General features: G+C 36.9%; 1 protein-coding gene across 4 annotated transcripts in view; it reads right to left on the bottom strand.

The window, feature by feature from the left end:
- Window positions 1–780: 780 nt before the first annotated feature.
- Window positions 781–16,230, bottom strand: part of LOC127850310 (threonine--tRNA ligase 1, cytoplasmic-like) — a 35,328-nt gene continuing 19,878 nt past the window's right edge. For all 4 annotated transcript variants that reach the window (XM_052383257.1, XM_052383254.1, XM_052383255.1 and 1 more), the window contains exons 10-20: window positions 16,071–16,169; window positions 14,894–14,989; window positions 12,058–12,128; window positions 11,497–11,659; window positions 10,732–10,869; window positions 8,856–8,933; window positions 8,459–8,559; window positions 6,964–7,071; window positions 6,631–6,703; window positions 2,467–2,581; window positions 781–1,502 (exon numbers count right to left, since the gene is read on the bottom strand). In XM_052383257.1, coding sequence (XP_052239217.1) covers window positions 1,339–1,502; window positions 2,467–2,581; window positions 6,631–6,703; window positions 6,964–7,071; window positions 8,459–8,559; window positions 8,856–8,933; window positions 10,732–10,869; window positions 11,497–11,659; window positions 12,058–12,128; window positions 14,894–14,989; window positions 16,071–16,169 — 1,206 coding nt within the window. In that variant the 3' untranslated portion in view covers window positions 781–1,338. The remainder of the gene's footprint in view (window positions 1,503–2,466; window positions 2,582–6,630; window positions 6,704–6,963; window positions 7,072–8,458; window positions 8,560–8,855; window positions 8,934–10,731; window positions 10,870–11,496; window positions 11,660–12,057; window positions 12,129–14,893; window positions 14,990–16,070; window positions 16,170–16,230) is intronic.

Raw genomic sequence — 16,230 nt, 5'->3', positions numbered from 1 at the left:
ACAACCAAACAAATGATGATCTGATTTGAAATGTTTTAGTTGACGGACATTTTACTCCAGGATACCAGATCTTCTGTGGATGTTTTATGTCACATATCGATTTATTGGTCAGCAAACAGAAACTTATGTGGACAACAAATCAATACTACAAAGCAAGTGTTACCATCCCTTCTTAGTCAAAACCAAGTTTACAAATTTTTTAAAGGTTTAACATTTTTATATTTGTTTTTTTTCTCCTGATAAATATTATTAAAATTATTAATAAGTATTACAAAAAGTGTTCAAGCCAGTGAGGTATGTTCAACAGCATATAAAGACAAGACTATTGCCAAGCAATATAAGTCCCCAACCTACGCAGGATCCACCATTTTCAGCAATATTTGTAGCTATATTTGTTGCCATATCAACCAGAATTCTTGACATAGGAACAAAATGAAATTGACATGCATACTTTCCATATTGCCATCTATCCATGTTTCAAGTTTCATGAAATAAGAAACACTTTTAAAGTTATCGCAGGATCCACCATTTTCAGCAATATTTCTAGTCAATTTGTTGCCATTGCAACAAGAATTCTTGACGTAGGAACAAAACGAAATGACATGCATAATCTCCATATTGCCATCTGTCCATGTTTCAAGTTTCATGAAAAAATATGAAGAACTTTAAAGCAGGATCAAGAAAAGTGTGACAGACTGACAGACACACAGAGCGCAAACCAGAAGTCCCTCTCCGGTTTCACCGGAAGGGGACTAATAAACACAACACAACATGACATGCTCATATTTTGAAAGTTTTACTAGACATCATATCGTAGAACTAGTGGCGTTTACATTTCTAAACTAACTGGGTGTAAATAGACAGAATGTGACCATTACCGTGATGTTATGTAAAGTTCATACATGAGGAAATATGCAAATGTTGGACACCCAACAACAAAATCATGAAAAGATCAGAATGAGAAACAACATGTACTACAAGCAGTTTTATTCCAAGTGACTATTACTGTAACATTGTGACATTATGTTTTTTATATAACAGGAAACAACATGTACAAATAAATTATTATTTGAACAAACTTTTTTTTGAGCCATAATAAATTAAATAAATTGTGTTAAAGCTGATTGGACAATTCACATTTAATAAATAGCAAAGTACTAAACACACAAATATTCTTTTGAAATTGGAATTACATGACAATCATTATTCAATCACATAAACAACAACTCAGCTTAATAGCTCGTTCACATTCCTTAACATTCATTTGAAGTCTGACATACAGTATTTGCTGAACCATCACTAAATTGTCCCCCATATTCCATGCCCATAGCATCCAATTTATTGCGTTTTCTCTTCAAAGTCTTCATCAGCGTTGACACTCTTGCTGTCCTTAAGGAAGTTGAACCTCTCGATGATTTTTTCCACGCTATGTTCGCCGTGCACCTTGTTGTCTCTTGTACGTACGTTGGCTGTGCCAGACGCCACTTCCTTCTCACCCACAACTGCAACAAACAATGCACAGGCTGGCTCTAAGCCTCTTTCAGGAAAAACTGGGCTTAATGCACATCTGTAAAGTCGTCCAAGATTAACCTTTGCAGTCAGCACTGGCTCATCAGCGATGACACATTTTGCCTCAACTGGTTTTTTATTTAGAAAAGACTTCCTTTAAATGAAAATTCCATAAAAGCAGAAAGTGTCGTCCCAGATTAGCCTGTTTTGATTTCACAGGCTAATCTGGGAAAATATTTAAGGTACATGTATTAAGCCCAGATTTCCCAGAAAAAGGCTCCCTACATAAAGACATCTTACTTAAATCAATCATGTAAGTATCTAAGACAAAAAATCTTACATTTAAGCACTATTGTCATATTTGCTTGCCATACATGACAATCTATTTTTAAAATTAACAAGGGCTGATTGCAAGGCAAGAACATTAGGGCAGATATCAGTCACAGACATAAGACATTACAAGAGATATGTTTGTCAGAAACACAATGCCCTGTGTGTGTTTCAAATTTTATTTACAGGTCCTACTGGCCTCTTCACGAGGTTACGGTACAATGCCCCTTATTGCGCCGCTTTGAAATACAATTTAAATATATCATTTGGCAGGTTTAGAAATTATCTCCCTTTTAAAGCTTATTACTTCCCTTAGATTGTATTTTTTTACTTTTGACCTTGAAGGATTACCTTGACCTTGACTTTTCACCACTAAAAATGTGCAGCTTCATGAGATACACATGCATGCCAAATATCAAGTTGCAAAAGTTATGGCCAATGTTAAAAGCTTTTGGAAGAACGCACAGACTGACAGACGGACTAACGTACAGTTCAACTTATATATGCCACCCTACCGGGGGCATAAAAATGCCAGCAAATGCATATATTTAACATCCAGATTTAAATTATTTATTTTGTCTAATAAATTTCAAATAATATCAACAAAAAGGTGTTCTGTGCATGTACCGAGGATAAAGTTGAACTGAGCGAGTTGAGAGTTGCGCACTTTCTTGTTGAGTGTGTTGGACGGGTCAAGCTCTGCCTCACACTCAAACCCAGCCTCAAAGATCTGCTGTCTCACCTGCAGGGAAACAGAAAAGACAGTGGAAAAAGTGTTAACTCTTTACCAAGACACGCATTCTTACCCTTTTATAATCCCTTAGAAAATCATATTAAAGGCTTTTCTTAATAAATGAGCCATGCTCTGTGAAAATGGGGTTAAATGCATGTGCGTAAAAAGTCGTTTCAGATTAGCCCGTGCAGTCAGCACAGGCTAATAAGGGATGATACTTTCCGCTTTTTTTATATTTTCTGTTTAAAGACAGTCCTACCTTAGCCAAAATTCAGTTTTTGGGGAAAGTGTCGTCCCTGATTAGCCTGTGCATATTGCACAAGCTTATCTTGGACGACACTTTACACACATGCATTTAACCCCCTTTTCACAGAGCACTGCTTATATTAAAGTTTCAAAGGCCTTTATGCAAGCTGATACTGGTGGGCTGCTCACAGCATTAAATAATAACAGACCGAGAGTTAATCACACAGTGTTCTGGTTTTCAGCTGGTTGGATATAGCCATGTCACCCATCTTCTGAGTGGGAAAAGGTTTAGTTTGATTCACCACAGTAACCACAATTAGGGCAGCACAGATAGTTGATTTACCAAGGGATTTAGCAACCATCTGCTTGCTGCCTTACCAGACTTTTGTTTTACCCCTTTGTCAAATGTTTGAGAAAAGTTCATGCATACTGTTTTCACAGATTGTTATATATAGACTGGAAAATCTTCAGGTAAAACTGTCAGTTTTAGGAGAACACTGCATGATTTAAACCCTTATTTTTAGACAGATAGGCAATTCTGTATGGCCTCTAATACTTTTTGGAGTAAGAACAGGATCTAAAAAAACAAGAGATGTGTTTGTCAGAAACACGATGCCCCCAATTGCGCTGCTTTGAAGCCATAAATTTGACCTTTGACCTTTTACCACTTAAAATGTGCAGCTCCATGAGATACACATGCATGCCAATTGCCAAATATCAAGTTGCTATCTTCACTATTGCAAAAGTTATTGCAAAACTTTAACCAAGGTTAAAGTTTTGGGACACACACATACAATGACTGACACAATGAAACAATGACAGACAGACAGGCCAAAAACAATATACCCCCGATCTTTCGATCCGGGGACATAAACAAAATCTCATCAACCCAGGTTAGATACATTTTTATGGCTAAATTCGGACTTTGCTTTAAAGTTATTACTGTGAAAATGGCAAGCAAAATTTTGGTTGGCAATATAAAAACAACAACATGCATATTCCAAATATACAGCCCTAAATCCAATACAGAGTTTCATTAACTTAGATTAAGAACTGATTTCAGTTTTCACTTATTTCGGTTACAATAGCAACAAAAAAAAAGTGTTTTACGAAAAAACTGAAATAACATATCTTTATATGGCTGTTTATCCACAAACTGAATTTCACCAACCTAGCTTAAATACTGCTGTAGAGTTATCGTTACTGTTTGAGTCATTGCAGGATCCACATTTGGACAGAGAGACAGACAGATGAACCAATCGGGGTTTAACCTCTACTCTGCTCCAATCAAACCAGTGAAGGACAAAATACAATTGAAACGTATAATTGCTCTTTAAAAATTAATTGGAACAAATATTCTGACCAATTTTCATGCAGATTGTCGGATACAAGTTTTAACAAGCAAATTCCTTGAATTGATATCCCCCGCAAATATGCTTCTGATCACAAAAGTGTTATATTTGACATTCAAAAAAGCAATTTTTCAAGATACAAAGGGCCATAACTCCGTTATTAACAGATGGTGTACATTGCCATTTGGCTTGCATCATCCTCTTATCCATATATATACTCATACCAAGTTTCAATGAAATCAGCCAAAGCACTTCCAAGATATGGCTCCGGACGGACAGACGGGCGGAAAGATGGATGGACAACGCCAAAACAATATCCCTCCGCCTATGGCGGGAGCAGGGATCATATTTTCCCGCAACATCAATCGGTCTGGATTTAAATGGGGGAAAAGTGTCCGAAAATTTATATCCGAAATCATGACAAAGTACGTTAACATATATACCATTGATTTTGCCATTCATGAAGGTAGTATAATAAATGTTCAAGTTTAATTGCCTTTGGCATCTTTTTTAAACGGAACCTACGAGTTTTCTCAATTGGTTTTATGATATTTTTTTTCTCTTTTATTGTTGTTTCGTGTGCTGTTGTATCTGACTTTTTTCATCGTTGTCAATATCTATTATTTATCTGTGTAAGTCTATACCGATGTTTTAAATCGTTGTCGACTCGATAATAGCTTACATACATGCACTGCACCTAACAAATGTCTGTGCGTAGGTTGGATACTGGCAACAACAAAACCAAATAGTTGAGAAATAATTCGTGTACGTTATAGTTTATTGTAAAAAAAACCACGGCCGATAGTTAAGATGCGTAGGGATTAAATCACGACTGCGAAGCACGAGTGATTTGAAACCACGCATCTAAACTTCCGGTTTTTAATTCTAACACGATTTTTACTAAAGATTTACACAATGTATATTATTTTTCTTGTGTACTATTTTATGTGAAGTTCCGCCCATAAAAATAACTTTCGGCTGTTCTGTCAATCAAACTTTCATTTATTTATTGCCGGATTATTACGCTGGTGGAAAATGTATCGGCATGTTTTGTTATGTTACAGCACGTGTTTTCAGTGTATAAGGTCCGCCCACAATAATTATGAATTATTGCAGAATATCCGATTTTCTTCTTTGTTTATATGAAAGTTTACTGTATCATGCATGAAATGCACACTTTCCACGAGGAATATGAACATTGAAGTTTTCATCTCCGAAGAAACTGTCAACGATTTTACACATTACGGACCGATTAGTGTGCTAGGTATAAGCCAGTGAAATTATCGATGGATATAGACACGGGGTTATTCAAGCATGACTAATACACAACCGCGCGAATTTTCGCTGCTTGGGGTCATACTCTGATACAAAGACCTATGTCTGATACTAGTCGGCGGACACGCAATAAACTGGTCCTGACCGGTTTAGAGACTGCAGTGATAACTCGAGATAAGAATGTAATTAGGGTAGATCTATGTTAGCATGTGCACTGTGTAATCGATTTCATGACATGGGAATTTTAGCACACAGAATTGGACTGACTGTTTTGGATTTTCAATCGGTCTTTCACGACCCCAATCGGTCTAGGACCGACAAAACCAAAAAAAATATGATCCCTGGGCGGGAGATAACTAGCCATTTAAGGAAAATTGCCCCACACCCAGGCGACATGTTTTTCAATGGAGTCAAATTATTCTTGAACTTGACCGAGCAGTCACTATAACAAGTATTCTGACCAAGTTTCATGAAGATTAGACTGAACATGTGACTTCTTGAGTGTAAAGAAGGTTTACTACAGACATAAAGACAAATTCTAAACCTCCTGATGGCGATGTTTTTCAACAGACCGGAACAATTTTCTAACAAAATTAAAGAAATCATAACAACAAATGTCCTGACTTAATTTCATGAAGAATTGACACTAAATGGACACTTAGAGAGTGTTCACATGTTTTTACTATAGCCATATGAGGAAAACTGCCCTGTCCCCTGGTGGCCATGTTTTTCAACTAACGGGATCCATATTCCAACTCGTCAAAGAAATTATTGGGACAAATGTTCTTACCAAGTTTCATGAAAATTGGACAATAAATGAGCACTTAATGCTCAGGTGAGCTAAAAACGAAAAATGCTCTACAAGTCGTTTGTTCAATTTCAGATATACCACAAATGACTTGTGTCATGCAAAAATGGGTTTTATGCCATGTGCAGTCCAAATAAGTCACACAAGGTTTTGTGGTTTAAGTAGCTGACAGCGTCTCTACTCACTGCACCATAGCACATGCTGGTGCAGAGCTTTTCTGGCAGCATATGGCTTTAGACCCGTTTTTGCACCATGTGACTAGAATAAAATTCAACTCAATACTCTAAAGCATTCAAATGAAGGCAATATCACCAACATATTAATTGTTAACATGTGCACATGTGTGAAGTCACAAACAGGAATAAAGGTGACCATACCTTGTTAGCATATTCATCGTACGCTGGGGCCACTGGAACCACAATACATTGCCTGGGGGACAACCAGAATGGCCTGAAATATACATTCAAAATTCTGGACAACTGACACAAGATTGGTGTCATGTTTCATTCTTAAGATTTAAATAAAAATGTTTCACAATCTAGAAGCTAGAGCAACAATGCCCTGTCTGCAGTGCATATTGGCCCATGTTTATGTACAGCTTGTGACCAAAACAAGAGGAAAGCTATTGCCATAATATAGCAGTTTACAATAAACACATATTTTTTTATGTTTTTCAATGACACTGCATTCTCTGTGTGATGTTTCCCTACCATTTGCCCCCGTAGCTTTCACAGAGGATTGCCATCATGCGTTCCACTGAACCAAGGATTGCTCGATGGATGATCACTGGACGCTTCCTCTCACCATCACCTGAGGCGCTGAATTAAAAGATACACAAATGAAAAAATAACTAAGCTTTTTTCCATGCAGATTTTTTAAATTGCTTTAAAACATTTGTGCTTTTTGTCTCTCAGGCTTAATGCTGTTTTTTTTAAACAGTACATTTGCGTCAGTTTAACCGGAGACTCCAGTGTTTGCATTGTACTTGACCCGATACTACACATGTTAGTCACGTGACACTTGACAGACGCTGCATACATGCATGTTGTTAAATGTAAACAAAGGCAGTCAATGGAGTGTCAAAATCGTCGATACGATGCGTATCCTTGGAGTTTTATGAGATTCTACGCTGGATTATAGTGTGCAATCGATAATTGGCTATTCAATTAACCGAAATACGCCATATTTCCTATCAGATTAGGCAATGTTTTTACAATGGGAAGAGATGCAAATGGTTTGGTGTTTTCAATTTCTATTCAATTAACCAGATTATTTGATTATCCGATATTCAACTAAGTGGAATCTACTGTATTTCAGTTATTACGGGAGTATGTTAATATGTTAACATGGGTACGCTGATAAACCAGTGAACATACTTATGCCAGTTACTTATGACTTGCCCACTTGTATCAAAAGTAGGGGGAGACTTGCAATAGAAAGCATTTCATAACAAATCCCCACACAAGTTATATAACAGGCCAGGTGGTATGCAATTTTTTTTACAATGAAATATTTTGTTTTTCCTTAGTATATGCTGCTTTTTTGTAACTTTCAAAATATAAGTCTCAACTGTAGTGAATTGATCTAGTTAATCTGAGATCAATGGTTCAGCTAAGGCAAGACTAAGCCTGCTTACCCAACATATCACACATTGACCCTGCCTGCCTACCCGACATATCCCAGATTGACTATTCCTGTGTACCAAACATATCCCAGATTGAATAAGCATGTGTACCAAACATATCCCAGATTGACTAAGCGTGTGTACCCAACATTTCCTAGATTGACTAAGCCTGTGTACCAAACATATCCCAGATTGACTAAGCCTGCCTACCCCACATATCTCTGACTGACTAAGCCTGCCAATTCAACATATCCCAGATTGACTAAGCCTGTCAACCCCACATATCCCATATTGACTAATAAGCCTGTCAACCCAACATATCCCAGATTGACTATGCCTGCCTACCCGACATATCCCAGATTGACTATGCCTGTGTACCAAACATATCCCAGATTGACTAAGCCTGTGTACCAAACATATCCCAGATTGACTAAGCCTGCCTACCCAACATATCTCTGTCTGACTATGCCTGCCAATTAAACATATCCCAGATTGACTAAGCCTGCCTACCCAACATATGATATCCCATATTGACTTAGCCTCCAAACCCAATATATTCCAAATTGAATAAGACTGCCTACCTAACATATCCCAGATTGAAGCGTATGGGCAGCTGGAAGTCAAGCTGTATGGTGGCACACTGGTGTGGTCGCTTCAATGCGTCTGTGATGGTTATGTCAATCTAGAACAAACAAAATTAACTTACCATTAATCTATTGTTGTTGTTTTCCTGATATGAAAATTAATACATTTATCATTAAGAGTGATTAAAATTTATGGAGTATATTCATAAGGCTTGTCAACAGAATGCTTGGTATTACACTTTTTTTTTAAACTCCTGACTGAATGGTAAACAGTTAATACTGTTACAATGTAGATGTATTGTATGAAAAAAAAGAATGTAATTAACAACAATCTAATGTAAAAAGTTACGATATACAAAAGGAATTATTCAAAGACAAAACAAGACTTGAGTACCTTTGGCCCATAAAAGGCTCCATCTCCTGGATTCAATTCCCACTTCCTTCCAAATTTATCTAAGGTGGTTGCAAGTTGCTGGAAAAAAACACGTCAAAATAACTTTGTTAATATCAGTGACGACATGATGGATTCATAATTTACCAAATAATAGTGTTGTTGAGTTGAAATAATGAATAATGCATTAAATTTACAATATTGAAAATAAATATAAGTAACAGGGGTGTGATTGAGGCCAAGTCAGAGGGGAGGAAAATTCTGTTGACTGATTTTGACTACGCGAATGGCGCGCATAACGCAATGACAAACATAAAAACAGACATTAAAATAAACAACTTTTTGAACTTCATAACAATATTTCTTTATAAAAACCTGTTAAACTTCACATTTAACATACTGAGAATGCAAAGTAAAAAGTTAAGTAAGTATTTATTGTGATCAATAGCAGCAGTTTTTCAATGTATTGAATTATAGTTAATAGACTAAATATAAACAAACACACTTGAGTGTTCTTCTGGTGTTAATGATGTATTAACTGACTTAAATTAATATATTTAATTTGTTTACCTTTCAATATCTTGCATTTCACATCTTCACTCAGTTCAAAGCTATTTCAGTTAACTGAACAGCGTGACAAACATAATAAAGCAGAATATGCATATGAATCTGATTATACACAGACCCACAGACATATAAAAAAAAATCATGTTTGTCTATTTCCATGTTCGAACGATACTCTTCGAAATTGTTTTACTTCGCGAGTAGACTAAACTCCAATTTGCAAACACTGGTTTCCGTGACACAAATTCAGTGGGCACATTTCTTAACAAAATATGTGTTGCTTGTATCTAAAACGTAGTCTTTTTTTTGACAAACACATTTCATTATTCCTATCAGACTAGGTGATGTTAGTCGTTTATTTGATTGCTATTTGTTATTTCAATAATCTAAATTTTCTCTTCACAACGGCGCCATTTGCAAACAAATCACAGAGCGCATTTTAAGAACACGATTTTAATTGGAAGATTGGGAAACGACAGCCAATTATATGGCTCGTTATAAAAATGCTTAGGCAGAATCTACCAGTGTAAAATGCGGAGAGATTTCGCGGGCCGCGGATATTTCGGGCCACTTATGAAATACGTCCGCGGAATCGGTGGTAGCCCCTCTCCCCCACAATTTTTAAAACGAATTTACGCAAATCTCAGAAGTGACATTCGGGACAACCCGATCCGCGGAAATCCGCGGAAAAATCACACCCCTGAGTAAGCATTTAAATACCATTCTAAAATGAACAAGAAATTTGTTTGTAAGAAACACAATGCCCCCTTCTGCGACGCTTTGAAGCCACATATTTGACCTTTTACCTTGAAGGATGACCTTGACCTTTCACCTCTCAAAATGCCCAGTTCCACGAGATACACATGCATGCCAAATATCAAGTTCCTATCTTCAATATTGCAAAAGTAATGACCAATGTTAAAGTTTTCGGAAGGACGGACACACTGACAGATGGACAGTTAAAAAAATTATGGCACCCTTCAGGGGCATAAAAATCAGACGAACCAATAATTTTCATAAAGTACAACTTATTCAATTCAGCAAAGTTAGAAGTCTTTTATAATTCATCATTCACACCGACCACAAGTACATGCATAATAAAATTAAATTATGGTGTGTTATAACCTTTTATATTTTATACAGCAAACATAAAATGTTACAATTCAGTGTTGAGTACCTTCACATGCATGTTGAAAATAGAATTTAATAGTGCATAAATATGCATTTGTGTTGGGAAGATAAAATCTGCACCCAATATCAATCAAGACCAGACAATAGTTCCCAAGGTTCACGTGAAAGCCTTAATATTACTCACAGTTTCTGCCGTTTCCCACAGGGCAGGGTCTCCCAGGAATCCCTCGGGTCTTGTTGAGAGCTTCAGCTCGAAGGTGAAGCCGAAGATCCCGTAGATGTGTTGCAGGAAATCCAGACATGACATCACCTCCTGCTCTATCTGAACCAACAGCAGTGTAGTGAACATAAGCATGCAAACACATCAAACATATGAGTCGCGTTCTGAGAAAACTGGGCATAATGCTTGTGCGTAAAGTGTCATCCCAGATTAGCCTGTGCAGTCCACACAGGCTTATCAGGGATGACACTTTCCGCTTAAACTAAATTTTCGGTAAAAAAGGGACTTCCTTTAAACAAAAAATACTATTAAAGGCGAAAGTGTCGTCCCTGATTAGCATGTGCGGACTGCACAGGCTAATCTGGGACGACACTTTACGCACATGAATTATGCCCAGTGTTCTCAGAACAAGACACATATAGAGTCTTGATCATCTGAACTAAAACAGCTACGAGGGCTGTTTGAAAATATTTAGAAATTATCTTTTTCAATAGTTGGTCCTTTTAATTTGCAAGAAATTAAAGGGGCAATGCCAAAGCTGACATCAGAGTTTATATTTTAATTCAAGGTCATTGCAAATTATTCAAATTTATGAAAAAGTCAATGCACAGCACAGCATATCTTTTTTATGTCTCCTGCATCAAATACAGTAAACAGACGATGCATTGATAACACATATTCATCTGTCACATTCACAAGGGATATAAGACAAGCTGCCCACCGTGGTACCTGTTCAGGCATGCAGAAGATGTGGGCATCGTCCTGCTGGAAGCGGCGTACACGGGTCAGTCCGCTAAGCGCTCCAGATAGCTCGTTGCGATGGAGGACCCCAAAGTCAGCCAAGCGAAGGGGCAACTCCTTGTGGGACCTTACACGGTGGTCAAACATCAGACTGAAATCAAGCCGTATGATTTTGTAATTAGACCTACTTCTCATCAAATGAAGTATGGGCAGTTTATAAGACAAGTGCCAGTGTGTTTTTTCACCACCTAGGAAATGGGGCTTGTTCCCTTTGGATTGAGAAAATTGATCCATTTTTAAGTTAATTTTGGAAATTTGTGGATTGTTTGTTGTCGCTCAAAACAAATACTATAAAATTTACAGGTATTTGTTAAATTATATTCGCTCAGATGCAACTTATTGGGCTGAAAAGGGAGATAAATTGAATGTCATAAATGAAATTGATTTAAAATAAAAAGAAATTTCCATTTGGAACGTAACGAAGTTATTTAGGAAAAATATATTTGATATGCGATTGGCAATAAGGACATTATCAAACCGAGTGCTTACCAGTGACCCGGACAGTTCATGGGTTTCAGGGCATACTTTTCCTTTTCAACATCAAACTGAAACATGTTTTCCTGAAACACATAACACATATGAAATCTTTAAGAATTTAACTAGATATTACATACTAGTGATTTTGGGGGATTTTTATTTTGCAGCCTGTTGCGTTTGGATTGAGAAAATTAGCATGATATACCAGGAAATTGGGAAGAATGATATATAAAGTTTTATTGAAATATAACATTTTGTAATTGTTTATAAATCACAATTATTGCTTAATTAAAATTGTATTATCTTAAGTTCTACTTAAGCGTCTTCTTATTCAATTAAATGAAAGAATGTTTTGTTCATACTCTTTTTATTGGTAATTTTTTGGGAAATTTGAAAAAAATCACTATTTTTCACCATTGAGAAACTGTCCAAGTTTGATGTTAGTTTTAAGCCAAACAAAATCACTGCTTCAAAAACAAGAGCACCGCCTTGCGGGTGCAGACCGCTCATCTATTTTCTTTTTAAAGGTGAAGGGACTCTCATTTTCAATCACAAAGGAGGGAGGAGTGGAGTGAAGAGGGGTGTATAGTGTGGGGTTGTGGACATTTATTACATTATCTTCCAAAAAAGCGAAAAAAAAAAAAAAAAAAAATCGGGGGGGGGGGGGGGGTTTGGGTGCGATGGTTGGACGGTATTTCAAACATAACCGTTTTAAAAAAAAAATGGGGGGGGGGGGGGTATAGTGTGAGGGTGTGGTGATAATTTGTGAGATGATCTTAAAAAAAAAAAAAAAAAAAAAAAAAAATCAAAAAAAAAAATTGGGGGGGGGGGGGGTGGGGGGGGGGTGGGGGGGGGGTATAGTGTGAGGGTGTGGTGGTCATTTGTGAGATGATCTTAAAAAAAAAAAAAAAAAAATTAGGGGGGGGGAGGGGGAGGGGGGGAGGGCACGGGGGATGGTTTGGGTGAAGTCTATTGTGGTATGTCAGGTAAGAGTAGTTTCATCAAAGTATCAATCAAATCTAATCATAAATAAAGAAGTTATGGCAATTTTAGCAAAATTTAATAATTTGACCTTGAGAGTCAAGGTCATTCAAAGGTCAAAGTAAAATTCAAGTTGCCAGGTACAGTAACCTCATGATAGCATGTAAGTATTTGAAGTTTGAAAGCAATAGCCTTGATACTTCGAGTGGATCGAAACACAAAATTTAACCATATATTAAAAGTTACTAAGTCAAAAAAGGGCCATAATTCCATAACAATGACAACCAGAGTTATGCAACTTGTCCTTTTACTGTACCCTTATGATAGTTTGTGAGTGTTCCAAGTATGAAAGCAATATCTATGATACTTTAGAGGTAAAGTGGACCAAAACATAAATCTTAACCAAATTTTAAATTTTCTAAGTATAAAGGGCCCATAATTCCGTCCAAATGCCAGTCAGAGCTACATAACTTTGCCTGCACTGTCCCCTTATGATAGTTCATAAATCTTGCAAGTATGAAAGCAATAGCTTTGATACTGTAGGAATAAAGTGGACCTAAACACAAAACTTAATCAAATTTTCAATTTTCTAAGTATAAAAAGGGCACATAATTCTGTCAAAATGCCAGTCAGAGTTACATTACTTTGCCTGCACAGTCCCCTTATGATAGTTAGTAAGTGTTGCAAGTATGAAAGCAATAGCTTTGATGCTTAAGGAATAAAATGGACCTAAACACAAAACTTAACCAAAATTGTCAATTTTCTAAGTATAAAAAGGGCACATAATTCTGTCAAAATGCATGCCAGAGTTATCTAACTTTGCCTGCCCAGTCCCCTCATGATAGTAAGTAAGTGTACCAAGTTTGAATGCAGTAGCATTGATACTCACTGAGAAAAGTGGAACTAAACGCAAAACTTAACCAAAATTTTCAATTTTTTAAGTATAAAAAGGGCACATAATTGTGTCAAAATGCACGCCAGAGTTATCTAACTTTGCCTGCCCAGTCCCCTCATGATAGTAAGTAAGTGTACCAAGTTTGAATGCAATAGCATTGATACTTTCTGAGAAAAGTGGACCTAAACGCAAAACTTAACCGGACGCCGACGCCAACGCCAACGCCGACGCCGACGCCGACGCCGACGCCAAGGTGATGACAATAGCTCATAATTTTTTTTCAAAAAATAGATGAGCTAATAATTTCAAACATCATTAAAGACATCTTGTGTCGAAATATGTTCAGTAAACTTGATGAAATGTAAACAAGACTATTGCCAAGCAATATAGTCCCCTTCCGGCTCCACCATTGTCAGAAATTCCACCATTGTCAGATTTTTTTATTTTTTGTATTTGTTGCCATAGCAACCATAATTTTTGACGCAGGAACACAATGAAATGACGTGCATAATGTCCATATTGCCATCTATCCACGTTTCAAGTTTCATGAAAAAATATTAAGAACTTTTAAAGTTGTCACAGGATTCAGAAACCATCATTTTCAGCAGTATTCTAGTCTATTTGTTGCCATAGCAACCAGAATTTTTGACATAGGAACAAAATGAAATGACGTGCTTAATTTTCATATTGCCATCTATCCATGTTTCAAGTTTCATGAAAAAATATTAAGAATTTTTAAGGCTATCGCAGGATCCAGAAAAGTGTGACTGACTGACAGACCATAAGTCCCCTCTGGTGAAACCGGTAGGTGACAATAAATCTCATATTCTCATATACTGCATGCATAATGTTTTTCATCAGACATTAAATTGTTTTCTTCAGACATTAAACTGTTTTCTACAGACATTAAACTGTTTTCTTCAGACATTAAACTGTTTGATAAAATGTCAAACATGCCAATCAACTACTCACAGCGTAGTGTTGCCAATGTCCAGAAGTCTCCCACAGGCGGTGGTTGTAAATGTTGGGGGACACAACCTCGGTAAAGCCACGCTTTCTGTACTCCGACTGAAATTACAGGTTTAAGAATATTCATATGGGCCTCGCTCTGTGAAAATGCTGTTTTCTGTATGTGCCTAAAGTGTTCTCTAAGCTGTTTGCTGTATGTGCGTAAAGTGTTCTCTGAGATTAGCTGTTTGCTGTATGTGCGTAAAGTGTTCTCTAAGATTAGCTGTTTGCTGTATGTGCGTAGTGTTCTCTAAGATTGGGAAAATGCTGTTTGCTGTATGTGCGTAAAGTGTTCTCTAAGATTAGCTGTTTGCTGTATGTGCGTAGTGTTCTCTAAGATTAGCTGTTTGCTGTATGTGCGTAAAGTGTTCTCTAAGATTGGAAAAATGCTGTTTGCTGTATGTGCGTAAAGTGTTCTCTAAGATTAGCTGTTTGCTGTATGTGCGCAAAGTGTTCTCTAAGATTATCTGTTTGCTGTATGTGCGTAGTGTTCTCTAAGATTAGCTGTTTGCTGTATGTGCGTAAAGTGTTCTCTAAGATTGGAAAAATGCTGTTTGCTGTATGTGCGTAGTGTTCTCTAAGATTAGCTGTTTGCTGTATGTGTGCAAAGTGTTCTCTAAGATTAGCATGTGCAGTCTGCACAGGCTTATCTGAAACGACACTTTCTGCCTATACTGGATTTTCGCTAAGAATGTACACCCTTTAAACATACAGCAAAAACGGAAAGGGCCATCCCTGATTAGCATGTGCAGACAGCACAAGCTTATCCGGGACGACACTTTAAGTACATGCATTAAACCAAGTTTTACCAGAGCAATCTCATTTCGTTTCAACAATATTATCTGCATTAAGAGATGGTTAATTTCAACAAGGGGCCGATTTTATTCTTAACAGCTGATCATTTTGACAGTTGACAAGTTTTACGAAATTTTGGCAGAAACATTAAATGAAACTTTTATTAAAATCTTTAAAGCTGTTATATTCTAAAAATTATAATTCAATAACATGATCTTTAGAGTAACTAATCATACACATGAAAAACTTTCTCCAATTGTTGGGTTTACCAAAATTGTTTGAAACCATTATAAGAAAACACCAAAATGGGTTTTAACATAACCAAAAGCATTCTATGTACACACACCTTGATTAAGTTGATGAGTGTGTTGTATATATGGGCTCCTTTGGGCAGGAAGAAGCAGCTGCCTGGACTGAGCTCATGGAAGAAGAACAGCTCTTGCTCCTGCAGATAAACACAGACTTGCTGGCTAACACATGGGCATGAACATGGCTATAGCGTACAA

Source organism: Dreissena polymorpha, chromosome 11, assembly GCF_020536995.1.
Source record: "Dreissena polymorpha isolate Duluth1 chromosome 11, UMN_Dpol_1.0, whole genome shotgun sequence".
NCBI lineage: Eukaryota > Metazoa > Mollusca > Bivalvia > Myida > Dreissenidae > Dreissena > Dreissena polymorpha.
The sequence above is the reverse complement of the archived record's forward strand: the minus strand, read 5'-3'. Positions and strand labels throughout refer to the sequence as shown.